A 17,937-nucleotide genomic window follows, 5' to 3' on the forward strand; every position below is an offset into this window, starting at 1 on the left:
ATCTGGTGTTGAAGATACTTAGGTCTTTTACCTGCTGAAAAAATACGTTAAGAAAACTGTATTCCTGATGTAAGTTTTCTCTAAAATGGTAACATGATCTTTTCTCTGAGGGTAATATGAGTTCTGCCTTTGCTGACACCTGATTCATTTTCTGGGTCACTGCAACTTCAGATCTTCTCTATTGCAGGCAGTTATTACGTCTTCAGTAGCAACTTAAAAAAAGAAAAACTTACAGCTTTTACATCACAAAAGGAGAGAAATTAACAATAAATTTCAGTCCTCGCTTCAGTGTCCTGGGCCACAGGGTGTTTCAGAACTGGTTTTATTACAAACCGTGGTGGTAGTGGTCCTCCTTAGTTAATAGTCCTCTTTAACTTTGTTTACCTTTCCTTTAGATTTCTTAGTCACATTCCTGGTGACCGTCTGTAAGACTTTATATATGTTGTTTGCATTGAAAATGGAAAATGCCACCCAATCTGAAGAACTTTATGAGTTTTTGTGCAGGCATCTTCCTCTCTTTTCTGTATCTTAAGGCAGAATGGTTGCCCTTCTCACCAAATTTCCAATTTCATTAATTGTTTTATTAGGAAAGTATTAAGTTAATGGTTTCAAAGCCATGCACATTATTGAAATTCTTAGTCTTTGTTCTTCCATCCTTTTTTTAAGTTTAGTTGAGGGTACTCTTTAAGATTCCACCTTTATAAAATACAAAATCTATAAGAATGGTGTCTCCAAACTGCCTCAGTGTTTCTTCTCTGATCCACATGTTCTTAAAAGATTATCTCAGAAAGGCTACAAATTATGTAAGTCACTGCCCCCAGAACTTTAACCCTGTTTTAAATCACCATTGTGTTTTATATATGGCCATATACAGTCAACTTGTGGTTATGGTATAAATTCCCTACCTAATACTATTGAACAGACTGAATTCAGTGAAAATTGAAACTTAATCTAGAGCAAAGAGCTTACCTTACATTAGTGTGTACTGACTCTATGCACTTTTTGGCTCCTCATAGGAGACCCCTATGCTTACCAGAATAGAAAAACAGAAGCGCAAAGAGGAGGAGGAAGAACGGCAGATTCTTCTGGCAGTGCAGAAGAAGGAGCAGGAGCAGATGCTCAAGGAAGAGCGGAAACGAGAGTTGGAGGAAAAGGTCAAGGCAGTGGAAGGTACGTGGGCTTTCTGTGCAGTCTAGAGGCAGACGTGCTACGGGGGATGGTCCTCCCACAGCCAAAGCCAAGTCGAACTAGGTTCTGTCCTTGTCTAAGTTGTTTCTGGCGACCACTTCTTAAATATCCTATACCTTGTTCTGTCCTGCTTACGCATTCACTCACCGGGCTCTGCCTCCCTGCCTTTGCACTCCTGCCAGAACACAGGTGCCTGTCGCCCGTGGGGGCTCTGAGCATCATTTCCCCTCAGAAGGAACAAGGACTGGAGAAACAGCAGGTTCCAGGACTGGGCAGTAAAAACAGGAGGTGGGCCTAGACTGTTTAATAACAGAAAGTAAGGAGACCTGGACGTCTATCAGAAAATACAAGCGCCAACCAGAAAGGACTCTGACTGGCCAAAATGGGACATTTTGAGCATTTACAAAAAGAAAACAAAAACCCCAATAGATTTTAAAAACATCAAACAAATTAAAAATTCATGAGTTCATAATGGTATTTTTTAAAAACCTGTGATCACTTTAGGAGTTTAGTGAGAGAACAACTTGTTATTCTGAAAACTGTTATGAAGGGAAAAAAAGAAGCATTTTGTTTCTTTCTCTTGACAGACTATATTTCAGAATGCAAATAATTGATGAGGAGAAGCAGAATTTGGTCAATAAATGATAGCAGGAATAATAGAGTAACCAGTAATGGAAAAAGTGAATCTAGGGAAAGCTTTTCTCAACCAAAATTTCAGGTATTAAGCCCTAATATCCTAAAGTAGAGATCAACTAATTTCTGTAAGGGTCAGATACTAAATATGTTCAGCTTGGAGGCCCATACAGGGCTGTGTTCCATAAAACTGTGTTAATACTAAGCAGTCAGTGAGCTGTGCTACGTGCTATGGTTTGCTGTTTGCAAAACCCCTGCCCTAAAGCATCCATGGTATATAATGAATTAACTTGTCTCCATGGGTACTAGATATGTACCTTGGAATTATTGAGGAAATAGTCATAAGTCATTTTTCTGTGCATCTTACTTCAGTCTTGAAACTCAAGCTAATTATTAGGTGAAAGACTGATGAAGAACTTTATAATGAAAGACCAGGTTGCTATGATGAAATGTATCACAAAAAGAGAGAACCAGATCCTTTATCCACTGGTGTGTTGAAAAAGGTGGTACACAGCATCAACTATGAAGTGCTGTTGTCCCAAACATCAAACCTGCCTGTCTCGTAAAGCCTCTAGAAGGAACAGAGAACTCAAGAGGTAAAAGAACATGTTAGCACCACAGTGCAGGTGCCATCAGCTAGACACAGAATGTGAGGAATTCTGGAAAGACAAAAGGGGACCTAGTTTCTCCAGATAATAAATTGGAGGGGACATTGTTAGGAATTCAACTTGACTTTAGAGATACATAAAGCAGGTGCAGTGTATGGGCCTTTATGGAATTGTCTTGAACAAACCAACTTTTAAAAAAAATACTGAACAAGTGGGGATTTGACCCTGACTCAGTTTTTGATATTAAATAAAGCATGTTCCTAAAATTCATACCGAAGAGCAAAGGGCCAAGGATAGCCAAGATAAGTCCTAAAAACATGGTAAGGGCACTCGTTCTGTAAGAGAACAAAATAAAAGCTACAGTGACTGAGAAAGAATGGAATTGGCCTAGAGAGAAGTGGTGGGACCGGTGAACAGGAGTCCCCAGGAACAGACCAAGGAAAGCATGGGCTCTTCAGGAAACAGTCAATACAGGTGCTCACTGTAGGGGACATTACATCCCTGCTTCTTGTAAGAGACTTCCAGGTAGACTAGAGGCCAAACCATTCTAAAGAAAATTTAGGTGAATATCTTCAAGATGTCAAGATAAAAGTGAATTTATCCAAGTACGAAAAGCACAAATTGCAAAGGGAGCAAGATAGATTTGACTGCATTAATTGCTTACGACTTAACATATGACAAAACCACTGTGAAAATGAAAAGACATGTCAGAGGGAGACGAGAGTCATGACACAGTCGCTAAAGGTTTCTCGTGTTACCTGAATTCTTTAAAGCACTTCAGAGATACAACAACCCACAGGAAAAGAGGGTAAAGTATTTAAGCAGAAAACTCACAAAGGGGGATTCCGAATGGCCAGTAGGTGCAAGAATATGTTCAGTAATCATGCCAGTCAGGAAAATATACATGAAAACATCCAAGTTATATGTCAAACGTACCATTTTGGCAAAAATTCTAGTTCTTTATCTTACCAAGTAAGTATGAGGTAACTGAACTAGCTATGAAAGGGTAGCTATTTAAAATACTTTTATTCCAAATAATCCCTTTGGAAAGTATATTGACAATGCCTGGGAAAGTTAACATATATTCACTCCTTTCTGGCAGTTGTTCTGCTCTGTTTATATCCAAGGGAACTCTCATACATCTGGATAAGAATAAATGTTAAAATAATGGCCATCATAATACTGTTTACAAGATGCAAAAAATTTCAGTCAACTAGAAAATGGATTACTAAGCTGTGAAATACTGTGTTGAAGTTATTAATAATTCAAAATGTTAAAATTTGACAGGTACATGGGTATTTATTACTCTTTAAGCTTGAAATCATTCTTTTCTAATAAAGCAATATTTAAAGTTGATAGTAAAGTGCCTTGGATTAATTAAAGCATACATAGATTGCTCTTAAGTTTTTAAGTGAAATAATGTTGGAACAAAAACGTAAGTCAGATGAAACTTGAAAGGGAAAATACTGTTTCCAGGGCCTTGTCATCTTGTTCTTAGCAGGCGACAAATATGTCATCTGTTCCTCAGGAAAGAAAAGAAATCCGTTATGGCTTCTCCTTTCCATTGCTGAGTTTTCTGGTCTAACAGTGGTGTTCTTCATCTCCTGCCTCTTTATTCCTGACTTTGCTGTTCCCTGCTGGTAGTGCCCAATTAGGCTAGTAGTGGAATGCTAAGTGTGTTTGCATGGCTGTGAGCTAGAAAAATATCCTTGCTCCTTGCCAGTTTCAACTGGCATCTTTCCCTTGCTCCCGCTCCCAGTCAGACTTATTACTACCACTGGCTTGGTAGATAGGGACCAGCTGCCAGTGGTGGGAGCAGATTGAAGAGCAGAGACAATTTGTGTGTATGGATGTCTGTGTAAAACTTTGAGAGCTGGATGTGCATATAAAGTCCTGTGTGGAGAAGGCAAGTAGTGACTCTGTGGCATCTTACTATAATAATGGACAGGGACTGCAATGGGGTATGGGAGGGACTTGATAATATGGGTGAATGTAGTAACCACAATGTTTTTCATGTGAAACCTTCATAGAGTGTATATCAATGATAACTTAATAAAAAAAAACATTACTTTATGAGAAACTAAAAAATAATAATAATAAAATAAAGTCCTGTGTGTATTTGGATTGAGAGTCTGGTCTTTAAAGAAGGAATGTTCTTTTTTGAGAGATAGGAAAGGCCTCAGGATAATCATTCAGTCTTCTGTGTTTTCCTTCTTCTAACTCCATTTTTTTTTTTTTAGCCTTTCTCTCCCTCTGTACCCCCATGCCGGTGCCTGCCTGCCTTACTACTCTCAGCCCCCAGCATGAGCTGGATATGAGTAAAAGAAACAGGTCTAAGTGATTATATTTTTCATAAATCATCCCAGTTATGGTAATTATCCTAATAACCAAACAAGGATGGTGAAAGGACTTTTCGTGCCTGCTTTGGCAATCTTTGTTTCTTGTTCCCTGAAGATGATGAAGGAACATCTCATCATCTCGAACACATGGCTCACTCAGGCTGTAATGCTCTGTGTTCATTGTAGATCGAGCTAAGAGACGAAAGCTCAGGGAAGAAAGGGCATGGCTGCTGGCTCAAGGGAAGGAGCTCCCCCCAGAACTTTCCCATCTGGACCCTAATTCCCCAATGAGGGAAGAAAAAAAGACTAAAGACCTGTGAGTACTGAAGGATACCGACAATAGCAGCTAGTAAATTGATTAAGTGCTCAGGCATTACACTAAGCACTTTTCTCATTTAATTCCTAGAACAACCCTATGGGGTAGGTGAATATTCAGCATTCATGAGCTTCTCATTCTACTGCATGCTTTTGGATTGTTACTCTCTAGATCACAAACTATTCAGTATAGTAAAATAAAGCCTGGGAAATAATGTGCTATTAAGTAACGTTTTAGAATCATAAGTTAAGTTCTGGATCATCTAGGCCAACCCCATCATTTTATAGATTAGGAAAATGATATTCCCCTTTTTTTGCTAAGGTTTGCTAACTAACCCTCATCTTCATAATTACTTTCTGGAGTTTTATCAGTGTGACAGAGTTATCTTTTTTAAAATGTATTGGTTGGAACATAGACAGAGCTAGAGGGTATTATGCTCAATGAAATAAGCCAGGCAGAGAAAAACAAGTACCAAATGATTTCACTCAATCTGTGGAGTATAAAAACAGCAGAACTGAAGGAACGAAATAGCAGTAGACTTAGACACTGAGAAAAGACTGGTGGTTACCATGGGGAAGGGTTTGGGGCAGGTGGGTGGGGAGAGGGATAGAAGGATAAAGGGGCACAAAAATTCTCAATCATACTATAAGGTGGCCACAGGAATGGAAGTGCACCATGGAGAATATAGTGAGTAGTTCTGTAACATCTTTCTGTATTGACAGAGAGTAACTGCACACTAGTGGGGTAATCATGTGGTAACTGTTGAACCACTGTGTTGTACACCAATATTTTATATCTATATACTTCAGTTTTAAAAAAGTTTTCCAAATTTTGGTGCAGCAGGTATTTGTAATTGAATTAAGAGAGCTAAGGAGAGAAGGTGGTTAAAGTCACTATTAATTTCTTATTTTATGATTCACAGCTTTGAGTTGGATGATGATTTCACTGCCATGTATAAAGGTCAGTTCCTATTCTCAGTGCTTGTGTTTCTGATAGGCGTGTTCCTGTGTGAGTGTCTAATGAGGCTTTCCTTTTTGGCTCTCAGTTCTAGATGTGGTAAAGGCTCACAAGGACTCCTGGCCCTTTTTGGAACCAGTGGATGAATCATATGCCCCAAACTATTACCAGATTATTAAGGTAGAGGCTTGTTTGCAGTTATACCTATTATGGTAAATGTGCCTTTCTTGATTTTTGTTGTTTTTGTTTTGTTGTGGTTCATCTGTTGTCCCTTGAGAATCAGGGCTGCTAGATACAGACCAGTAGGCCAGGCTCTTGAGCATGTCATAGCATGGTTGCTTTGCCTCCTAAGGACTGCAAGATGTGTCTTCCCTAGTATGTTGTGATTTTTACCATGTCCTATTTTAGGTCCCAATGGATATCTCAAGCATGGAGAATAAGCTGAATGGAGGTTTATACTGTAGCAAGGAGCAATTTGTAAACGATATGAAGACTATGTTCAGGAATTGCCGAAAATACAATGGGGAGAGCAGTGGTAAGTGGTGGAGGAGTTTGCTCTGGATTCACATTTGCTGGACCGTCATAACCCAGAATAAGGTACCTTCCCTTTTAGAAACACACATGCTAGTAATTTAGCCCTTCTTTTGGAAGTTTAAAGAGAATGCGTGTAAAAAGCCATAGGATAGGCCATTCCAGCCACTTAATACACTGTGCACCAGGATTACTGTCCCCCATGTGATGCGGAGTGTGTCTGGCAGCTAGCTGGCCTCAGGTTATTTCTCATTACCTTAGAGACCAGTCTGGGTCTAGTTTATACTTTGCTCCGTAACACAGACCATTAACCATGGACACAGCTGAACCTAGATGGAGCTAACTCTTCAATCATCTTCCGAAGGCTGCAGTGTAGATCTCTGATAAACTACCTGTGGGTCTGAGCTACTTATGCATTAGCTCAAAATGCCTTAGTTTAAAAACTAAGCAGATACGGTTATTGTATTTACTATTTCTGCAGTTAAGCCTTAAACTAAATTTTTACTGGTTTGATGTATTAGTCCCAGTCACTCTACAGCCATTCAGCCTGGAGCCTCTTCAGACAGAAACCACATTTTCATCCTGTGTCCATAGCTCTGCGTCATAATATTCCTTCACATTGAATTAAACTCAGTTTTACCCAAGTAGCATCTTTCATTGTTTATTAGTAAGAGATTTGTCTTTGTGGCTGGGAAAGCTATGCCAGGAGTCACTCTTGTATCTTCTCATAGAATATACTAAGATGTCTGATAATCTGGAGAGATGTTTCCATCGGGCAATGATGAAGCATTTTCCTGGGGAAGATGGAGACACAGATGAAGAATTTTGGGTCAGAGAGGATGAAAAACGGGAGAAGAGACGGAGTCGGGCAGGGAGGAGTGGCGGAAGCCATGTTTGGACCCGCAGCAGGGACCCGGAGGGCCCTGGCAGGAAACAGCAGCCGGCAGAGAACGGAGGAAAGGCGTTGCCACCTGCGCGTCGTGTAGCCACTTCTAGGGAGGACCAGCATGGCACCCCGCAGCTCCCTCGGGAGGTGGGCCCCAAGGGTGGAGGCTTTTCTCATCCTCTGCACTCTGGTGGGATGCCCAGCCAGGCACCGGGGTTAAACCAGATGGTAAGGAATGACTTAAAATCTGCTCTGGTTTCTCTTAGTTGGTGAATTCAAAGGGAAGTAAAATTAAACCTTGATAAGTGGCTCTTCTTCCAGATAGCTCATCTGTCCATTTTAAATTCTTCTTTCTCTTAATCATTTTAACCTTGCAGTCCCAATATAGGCAACAATTGGGACAAAAAAACCTCTTTTCATGTTGAAAGCACAGAGGTACATAGTACATAAAATAATACAGCATATCATGGTATTAAAATTCATTGGAGGGGCAATTGGGGAAGAATTGACTAAAAAGGCTCTTGGAGGGAGGAGGCAGTAAGGAAAATGATTTTAGTCCAATTTTTGTGTCCTGGAGAGGGGACTGCTCTGGGTGAGGCACTATGCTGTGGGCAGAGCACATGCCTGTGTAGCACGCAGCCCTGCTGAGCCATGCATGCATGGCCCGCGTTAGGTCAGCAGTACACTCATCTTCAGGAAAGTCCTTATATTCTACCTAAAGTCTGTGCTTTCTCTCTTTTCCCTCTAGAGGCCAGCAGTACCAGGAACATTTGGTCCTCTTCGAGGATCAGATCCTGCCCGCTTCCACATCTCCTCCAGAGTGCCAGAACCTCGCCCTGGGGAGCCTGTTCAGCAGCATCCGCCTTTGGCCATGCAGGTGAGCAGTGTGCTCAGAACACACAAGTATAGGAGGTCTCACGGGGAAGTCTCAAAAATAAAAGCTCTCCCAGGTCAAATTTAATTCATTATCTTTTATTCTGTAGACTCTCTTTACTGTAGATTAAGCACATTATAAAGTATGTCTTACTCTGTGGGTCCGGTGAACTCTGTACTTTATTTTCTTTTCTGGTTGCCAGCCTCCAGTTGGAATTAACAACCACCGAGGACCCAGGCTAGGAATGACTGAAGAGAAGCAAGTGTGTGGGGGGCTGACACACCTTGCTAACCTGGGCTCACATCCTGGATCCTTGCCCCTGAGGCAGATGAGTGGCCCCAGTCAGGATGGAAATTTGTATCCCCCAGCTCAATTCCAGCCGAGGTTTATTCCTCCCAGGCATGGTGGGGCTCCAGCCCGAACCCCAGACTTTGCTGAAAGCTCAGAAATTCCTTCTGGCCACATGTACCAATCATACAAGTACCTAAATCGTGTGCAGTCTGCTGTCTGGAATGGGAACCATGGTGCTACAAACTCAGGATCCTTGGGGCCAGATGAGAAGCCCCCCATGGGGCCAGGACCCTCTCACCACCCTCACACTCTCGGTCACATGATGGATTCCCGGGTGATGAGACCACCTCTCCCCACAAACCAGTGGATGGAACAATCAAGCTTTCTACCTCATGGAGTTACTTCTTCAGGGTATATGCGACCACCCTGTAAGTCCGGTGGACATAGGTTACAGGCACCTTCAGCCCCAGTGCCGAGCTCTCTGTTTGGAGCACCCGCCCAGGCTCTGCGGGGGGCGCCAGGAGGGGACTCCATGATGGACAGCCCAGAGATGATCGCCATGCAACAGCTCTCCTCCCGCGTCTGCCCACCAGGTGTGCCTTACCACCCCCAGCAGCCAACTGCCCCGCATCTACCTGGCCCTTTCCCGCAGGTGGGTCACTCAGCCTCAGGGCGTGTGTCAGCCCCCACGCCTGCCTTGGAGAACACTGGGACAAGGACGCAGGATAACCCCGAGACACCACAGCCTGAGGATGACCAAGGTAATGTACACAGTCACTCACCTGACTCCTGGCCTTGAAGCTGCTGATTCTTGGGTAATCTTCTTACACAGAAAAGCAAACTAAGTGTAAACTGGTTTCCAGCCCCTTTTTCTTGAACTACTCAGGGTTGGAGCAGTCATACTATTGTTTTTGGTCCAAAGATCCAAAAAAGTGCTGTTGTTCACTGCACAGACTTCGTGCTTCCTGTACCAGGTACTGTTTTCAGGTCTGGTACATAGATTAACTCAGTTAATTCTCAGAGCAAGCCTTTGAGATTGGAAGTAGCTACTATTCCTGTCCTTGTTTTTGCTGGATGAGAAAACCCAATGGCAGATGTCCTGAAGGATCTGTTCTTATCTTGTCAGTAAGCAGTGGGACTCATATTTGAACCCAGACCCCACCCAGCATGTGTGCTCCCAGCTGCCACACGATTAGACTGCCAGCCAGACTCTGCCTTCAATGCTGTCATTATGAAAGGAGTTCTCAGTATTTTACTTAGAGTCTACGTATTTCCATCATTCTATTCCTTGGATCCATACCTTTATCTACTAAAAATGAAAAATAGTGTGGTCTAGTGAATCCTTTATTATTATCATTATTATTATTATTATTATTATTATTATTATTATTATTAAGGTATCATTGATATACACTCTTCTGAAGGTTTCACATGGAAAACGTGGTTACCACATGCACCCATATTATCAAGTGCCCCCCCAAACCCCATTGCAGTCACTGTCCATCAGTGTAGTAAGATGCCACAGAGTCATTACTTGTCTTCTCTCTGCTACACTGCCGCCTTCCCTGTGACCCACCCCATTAGACAATGTGTACTAATCATAATACCCCTCAATTCCCTTCTCCCTCCCACACACCCTCCCACACCTCTCCCCTTTGGTAACTGGTAGTCCCTTTTTGGAGTCTGTGAGTCTGCTGCTGTTTTGTTCCTTCAGTTTTCCTTCATTGTTATACTCCACAAATGAGGGAAATTATTTGGTACTTTTCTTTCTCCACCTGGCTTATTTCCCTGAACGTAATACCCTCTAGCTCCATCCATTTTGTTGCAAATGGTAGCATTTGTTTTCTTCTTATGGCTGAATAGTATTCCATTGTGTATATGTACCACATCTTCTTTATCCATTCATTTACTGATGAACACGTAGGTGGCTTCTATATCTTGGCTTTTGTAAATAGTGCTGCAATAAATATAGGGGTGCATATGTCTTTTTGAATCTGAGAGGTTGTTTTCTTTGGGTAAATTCCTAGGAGTGGAATTCCTGGGGCAAATGGTATTTCTATTTTTAGTTTTTTGAGGAACCCTCTATATTGCTTTCCACAATGGTTGAACTAGTTATATTCCCACCAGCAGTGTAGGAGGGTTCCCTTTTCTCTGCATCCTCACCAGCATTTGTTGTTCCTTGTCTTTTCGATGTTAGCCATCCTAATTGATGTGAGGTGATATCTCATTGTGGTTTTGATTTGCATTTCCCTGATAATTAGCGATGTGGAGCATCTTTTCATGTGCATGTTGGCCATCTGAATTTCTTCTTTGGAGAAGTGTCTGTTCAGATCCTCTGCTCATTTTTTAATAGGGTTATTTGCTTTTTGGGTGTTGAGGCATGTGAGTTCTTTATATTTTTTGGATGTTAACCCCTTCTCGGGTATGTCATTTACAAATATATTCTCCCATGCAGTAGGATGCCTTTTTCTACTGATGGTGTCCTTTGCTATACAGAAGCTTTTTAGCTTGATGTAGTCCCATTTGTTCACTTTTACTTTTGTTCCCCTTGCCTGAGGAGATGTGTTCAAGAGAAAGTTGCTCATACTTATATTTAAGAGATTTATGCCTGTGTTTTCTTGAGTTTTATGGTTTCATGATTTACATTCAGGTCTTTGATCCATTTCAAGTTTACTTTTGTGTACGGAGTTACACAATAATCCAGTTTCATTCTATTGCATGTAGCTGTCCAGTGTAGCCAACACCAGTTGTTGAAGAGGCTGTCATTTCCCCATTGTATATCCATGGCTCCTTTATCATATATTAATTGACCATATATGCTTGGATTTATATCTGGGCTCTCTATTCTGTTCCCTTGATCTATAGATCTCTTCTTGTGTCAGTAACAAATTGTCTTGATTACTGTGACATTGTAGTAGAGCTTGAAGTTGGGGAGCAAATCCCCCAGCTTTATTCTTCTGAGGATTGCTTTGGTTATGTGGGGTTTTTGTGGTTCCATATGAATTTTACAACTATTTGCTGTAGTTTGTTGAAGAATGTTATTGCTGTTTTGATAGGGATTGCATTGAATCCCTATATTGCTTTAGGCAGGATGGCCATTTTAACAATATTAATCCTTCCTGTTCATGAGCATGGAATGTATTTCCATTTATTGGTATCTTGAATTTCTCTCATGAGTGTCTTGTAGTTTTCAGGGTATAGGTCTTTCATCAACTTGGTTAGGTTTATTCCTAGGTATTTTATTCTTTTTGATGCAGTTGTGAATGGAATTGTTTTTTTGATTGCTCTTTCTGCTAGTCTATCAGTAGTATATAGGAATGCAACAGATTTTTGTGTATTTTGTATCCTACAACTTTGCCAAATTCAGATATTCTAGTAGTTTTGGAGTGGATTCTTTAGGGTTTTTGATGTACAATATCATGTCATCTATGAACAGGGACAGTTTAACTTCTTCTTTGCCAATCTGGATGCCTTTTATTTCTTCGTGTTGTTTGTCTGATTGCCATGGCTAGGACCTCCAGAACTATGTTGAATAAAAATGAGGCGAGTCTGCATCCTTGTCTTGTTCCTGATAGTAGAGGAAAAGCTTTCAGCCTTTCATTGTTAAGTAGGATGTTTGCCGTGGGTTTGTCATATTTGACCATTATTCTGTTGATGTACTTGCCCTCTATACCCATTTTGTTGAGAGTTCTTAATCATGAGCAGATGTTGAATTTTGTTGAATCCTTTTTCAGCATCTATGGAGATGATCATGTGATTTTTGTCCTTTTTATTGATGTGTAGTGGATAATGTTGATGGATTTTCGATTGTTGTACCCTCCTTGCATCCCTGAGCTGAATTCCACTTGATCATGGTGTATAATCCTCTTGATGTGTTTTTGAATTTGGTTTGCTAATATTTTGTTGAGTATTTTTGTGTCTGTGTTCATCAGGGATATTGGTCTGTAGTTTTCTTTTTGTGGGGTCTTTGCCTGGTATTAGAGTGATGCTGGCTTCATAGAGTGAGTTTGGAAGTAGTCGCTTCTCTCCTATTTTTTGGAAAACCTTAAGGAGAGTGGGTATTAGGTCATCTCTAAATTTCTAATCAAATTCAGCGGTGAATGCATCTGGTCCAAAAGTTTTGTTCTTAGGTAGATTTTTGATTACTAATTCAATTTCATTACTGGTAATAGGTCTGTTCAGATATTTCTGTTTCTTACTGGGTCAGTCTGGGAAGGTTATATTTTTCTAAAAATTCCATTTCTTCTAGGTTCTCTACTTTGTTAGCATATAATTTTTATAGGATTCTCTAATAAATCTTCGTATTTCTGTAGTGATTTTTCCTTTCTCATTTCTGGTTCTGTTTATGCATGTAGACTTTCTTTTTTTCTTGATAAGTTTGGCTAGGGGTTTATCCATTTCCTTAATTTTCTCGAACAACCAGCTCCTGCTTTCATTGATTCTATTTTATTCTTTTTGATTTTTTTATTTCTGCTCTAATATTTATTATGTCCTCATTTGTTCTTTTTCTAGTCTCATTATTGTGAGTTTAGACTGCTCATATGGGAGCACTCCTGAGGTGTACCTGTAGTGCAGTATATTTTCCTCTTAGCACAGCGTTCTTTGCATCCCACAGATTTTGCAGTTTTGAATTATTGTTGTCCTTTGTCTCCATATATTACTTGATCTCTTTTTATTTGGTCATTGATCCATTGATTATTTAGGAGCATTTTGTGAAGCCTCCATGTGTTTGTGGGATTTTTCATTTTCTTTGTGTAATTTATTCTAGTTTCATACCTTTGTGGTCTGAGAAGTTGATTGGTACAATTTTAATCTTTTGAATTTACTGAGGCTCTTTTTTTTTTTTTTTTTTTAATTTTCACTTGTTTGCTTTATCTAGGTTTTTCTTTTGCTAGAACATTTGAAAATAAGCTATATACATCATGATATTTAACTTATATATCTTTCATTATTCAGCTCTAAAAAGAACATTTTTTTTATACATATGATTCCATGAGCACATCTAATAAAATTAACAGTCATTCTGAACATCCTGAATGCCTGGTCTGAATTCAGAAGTCAGGGGATTGTCAACCAGGGTCCAGTCAAACAGTAGGCATTGCATCTGGATTTAATGTTGCTTAATTCTCTTTTTTTTTTTTTTTTTGAGAGGGCATCTCTCATATTTATCGATCAAATGGTTGTTAACAACAATAAAATTCTGTATAGGGGACTCAATGCACAATCATTAATCCATCTCAAGCCTAATTCTCAACAGTCTCCAATCTTCTGAAACATAACAAACAAGTTCTTACATGGTGAACAAATTCTTACATAGTGAATAAATTCTTACATGGTGAACAGTACAAGGGCATTCATCACAGAAACTTTCGGTTTTGATCACGCATTATGACCTATAAACAATCAGGTCAGATATGAATATTCGTTGATTTTTGTACTTGATTTATATGTTGATCCCACATTTCTCCTATTACTATTATTATTTTTATTTTTAATAAAATGCTGAAGTGTTAGGTAGATGCAAGATAAAGGTAGAAAACATAGTTTAGTGCTGTAAGAAGGCAAATGTAGATGATCAGATGATCAGGTGTGTGCCTATGGACTAAGTATTAATCCAGGCTAGACAAGGGCAGCAAGACATCCACGGATGCAGAAGATTTCTCTCAAAGCAGTGGGGGGTGAGGTTCTGAGCCTCACCTCTGTTGATCCCCAAATTCTCACCTGATGGTCCCCCTGCGACTGTGCCTGTCTTAGGTTGTTCCTCCCTTGAGGAATCTTACCCGTCTCTGGCTAACCAGTCATCTTCCGAGGCCATACAGGGAAATGTAAAGTTGGTAAGTGAGAGACAAGCCATATTGTTTGCAAAGGTTAGCTTTTTACTTCTTTGCAGATTTATGCCCTGTGGCTTCTATGCCCAGCACTTGTCTCGAGGTATCTTTACCACCTGGAGGAATTATGATACTCGGTAAATTCGATATGAGGCACGAATTCTATTTAAGGGTTGTAATTAGGAAGGAAGAAGAAAAGCTATAGATGTAGCATATGAAGGAAACATGGGAGGATTGATTATTTTTTTGACATATCTTCTTGTAGAGTACCTTAAGTATGTATAGGTTTTAAACTACTAACTAATTTGCACACACATATTAACATGATAGGAATACGGTGACATAAACAAAGCAAATCTATAATTACCATCCATCTCCAGTGAAGCCAAGAAAACCATTTAGGCACCCTAGGCATTTGTGAAAATTTATCTATGATATGATGGATATTGTCCAACTGTACTTGAACCATCAGACAAATTAAAGCAGCCCATTTCTGGGATCTGTTCACATCCCATATGTTCTTTTAACCATAGATAGTCTATAGTCATGAGATTTTGGAGTGCTACAACTTGCACCCCTCCCAACTCCTGGTTGAGTTCCAACAGTACAGATCCGGTCAAATTCGTTGTCTCACTGTATGCACATGCCAGCCTAGACATCTCCCTCCTCATTCTTATGGCAAGTCCAGGAGACGGTGGGCTGGATGCAGCCACAACCGCAGCATCGTCCGGATCCCTGTGGAGGCTTTTTGATGATCATCCCCCGGCACAAGTCCTCGAGAGTGCTGATGCCGGAAGCTCCTCCTACTGAGGCTCTTTTTGTGGCCTAGTATCTGATCTATTCTTGAAAATGTTCCATATGCTCTTGCGAAGAATGTGTATCCTGCTGCTTTTGGGTGGAGTGTTCTGTAGATGTCTGTTAGGCCCATCTGTTCTGATGTGTTTTTCAGTGTCTCTGTATCCATACTTGTTTTGTGTCTGGTTGATATGTCCTTCGGAGTGAGTGGTATGTTGAAGTCTCCCAAAATGAATGCCTTGCTTTCTATTTCCCCTTTTAATTTTGTTAGTATTTGTTTAACATATATAGGTGCTCGTATGTTGGGTTCATAGGTATTTAGAATACTTATATTGTCTTTTTGGATTGACCCCTTATTATGTAATGTCCTTCTTTGTTACTTTCTTGACTTTGACGTCTGTTTTGTCTGGTAGAAGTACTGCAACTGCTGCTTTTTGCTCCCTATTACATTAAATATCATTTTCCATCCCTTCACTTTTAGTCTGTGTGTGTCTTTGGGTTTGAAGTGAGTCTCTTGTATGCAGCATATAGACAGGTCCTGTTTTTTTAACTGTTCAGTAACTCTTATATGTTTTGTTTGGTGCATTCAGATTACTGATAGGTATGTACTTATTGCCACTGCAAGCTTCAGATTTGTGGTAACCAAAGGTTCAAGGGTAACTCCCTTACTGAGAGTCTAATTTAACTCATTTAAATGTCTACTATTACAAATACAATCTAAAGGTTCTTTTTTTTTTCCTCCCTTTTCTTCATCCTCTATACTTTATATCTTAGGTATCATATTCTGTACTCAGTTTGTCTATCGTTTGACTGACTTTGGGGTTGATTGATTTGATTTTGCATCTGCTTAGTAATTAATTGATCTACTTTATTTAGTATGGTTTTATTTCTTCTGGTGATAGCTATTTAGCCTTAGGAACTTCCATCTGTAATAGTCCCCTCTAAAATGCACTGTAGAGACAGTTTGTGCAAGGTAAATTCTCTCAACTTTTGGTTGTCTGTTAATTGTTTAATCCCTTCTTCAAATTCAAATGATAATCTTGCTGGGTAGAGTATTCTTGGGTCAAAGCCCTTTTGCTTCATTGCATTAAATATATCATGCCACTACCTTCTGGCTTTTAAGTTTTCTGTTGAGAAGTCTGATGATAGCCTGATCGGTTTCCTTTGTCATTGATCTTTTTTCTCTTTCTGGCTTTTAATATTCTTGTTATTATCCTTGATATTTACTGTTTTAATTATTATATGTCTTGGTGTAGTCTTCATTAGGTCCCTTGTGTTGGGAGATCTGTGCACCTCCATAGCCTAAGAGACTATCTCCTTACCCAGATTGGGGAAGTTTTCTGCAATTACCATCTCAAAGATACTTTCTTTCCCTTTTTCTCTCTTCTTCTGGTATCCCTCTAATGCGAATATTGTTCTGTTTGGATTGGTCATGCTGTTCTCTCAATATTCTTTCATTCCTAGAGATCCTTCTTCCTCTCTGTGCCTCAGCTTTTTCCTCTTCTCTAATTTCTATTTCATTTACTTTCTCCTCTACTTCATCTTATCTGCTTTTATATCCCTTCATGGTATGTTTCATTTCAGATACTGTATTCCTAAATGTTTGTATCTCATTCCTGAATTCCTCCCTGAGTTCTTGAATATTTTCCTGTACTCCATGAGCATGTTTAAGATTTTTATTTTGAATCTTTCAGGAATATTGATGAGTTCGGTTTCATTTGACCCTCTTTCTGGTTTTTGTGGGATTTTGGTTTGAATGAAGTTCCTTTGATGTTTCATTTTTGTAGATGGCGCCCTCTAGTCCCCAGAAGTTCTACTATCCAGAGCTGCTCATCACTTGGAGGGATGGCAGAGGTCGCAGGGGAGTGGTGCTGGTGCCTGTCAGGAGGAAACGAGCACACAGGGAGAAGCTCTGTGGTTTGCACTTGTAGCTGCCATATGCGGGGCTGCCCTCTGGATGGCCTGGCATAATGGCAGGGGGGCTGGTTTGTGAGCCTGTGCCAGCCAGGAGGAAGGAGCAGCAGGGTGCATATCTCAGTTGGAGGCCTCAGAGCTACATAGCCATCCCTGGACAATATTGTCTACCTGGCCTTTCTCCCTAGTAGCAAGCTCTGTGCAATCCTTGCCCTTTTAGGAGCCCTTTCGCTGTTGGGCCCTTCTCTCAGACTGCCCACCTTTCTTTTATCCCAGAGCAGCCCTATGTGGATCCCTGTTTTCCACAAGTAGCTACATAAGAGTCTCAGTCTCTCCAGGTATTCCCCCTGTCTTAGATTTCCAACCCCACTATCTCCAGAGCACTGTGTAATGTAGATTCGTCCTCCCAGAGCAGATCTCCAGGGCTGGATGTTCAGCAGTCCTAGTCCTCCACCCCCTACCTGCTCCATTTCTCTTTCTCCCTCCAGTGAGCTTGTGTTCCCCCCTGGATTATGGCTTCGGTATGTTATCCTTTTCTTGAGGTCTGCTGGTTTCCCCAGGTGTAGACAGTCTGCTGTAGCCTTCTTTCTGTTACTCTTTTAGGATTTGATGTATTTGTTGTATTTCCATGTCATATGTGGTTTTGGAAGATTTCTGTCTCACCTCTCATGCTGCCATCTTTAATCCCTCATCATCTAGGGAATCTTGAAGGAATTTCTTAGAAATGCCATTTGTGGTATTAAACCTGAAACTGGATGAGAAACAGGAATAGAATAC

The 17,937-nt window shown here is 40.4% G+C and overlaps 1 protein-coding gene across 3 annotated transcripts in view; it reads left to right on the plus strand.

The window, feature by feature from the left end:
• CECR2 (CECR2 histone acetyl-lysine reader) overlaps nt 1-17,937 on the plus strand; it is a 191,552-nt gene that overhangs the window by 162,505 nt on the left and 11,110 nt on the right. For all 3 annotated transcript variants that reach the window (XM_073223258.1, XM_037014936.2, XM_037014937.2), the window contains 8 exons: nt 1,017-1,170; nt 4,955-5,084; nt 6,007-6,044; nt 6,130-6,221; nt 6,450-6,576; nt 7,304-7,686; nt 8,207-8,335; nt 8,535-9,384. In XM_073223258.1, the coding sequence (XP_073079359.1) occupies nt 1,017-1,170; nt 4,955-5,084; nt 6,007-6,044; nt 6,130-6,221; nt 6,450-6,576; nt 7,304-7,686; nt 8,207-8,335; nt 8,535-9,384 (1,903 nt within the window). The remainder of the gene's footprint in view (nt 1-1,016; nt 1,171-4,954; nt 5,085-6,006; nt 6,045-6,129; nt 6,222-6,449; nt 6,577-7,303; nt 7,687-8,206; nt 8,336-8,534; nt 9,385-17,937) is intronic.

The sequence above is a fragment of the Manis javanica genome, chromosome 15 (genome assembly GCF_040802235.1).
Source record: "Manis javanica isolate MJ-LG chromosome 15, MJ_LKY, whole genome shotgun sequence".
Classification (NCBI taxonomy): Eukaryota; Metazoa; Chordata; class Mammalia; order Pholidota; family Manidae; genus Manis; species Manis javanica.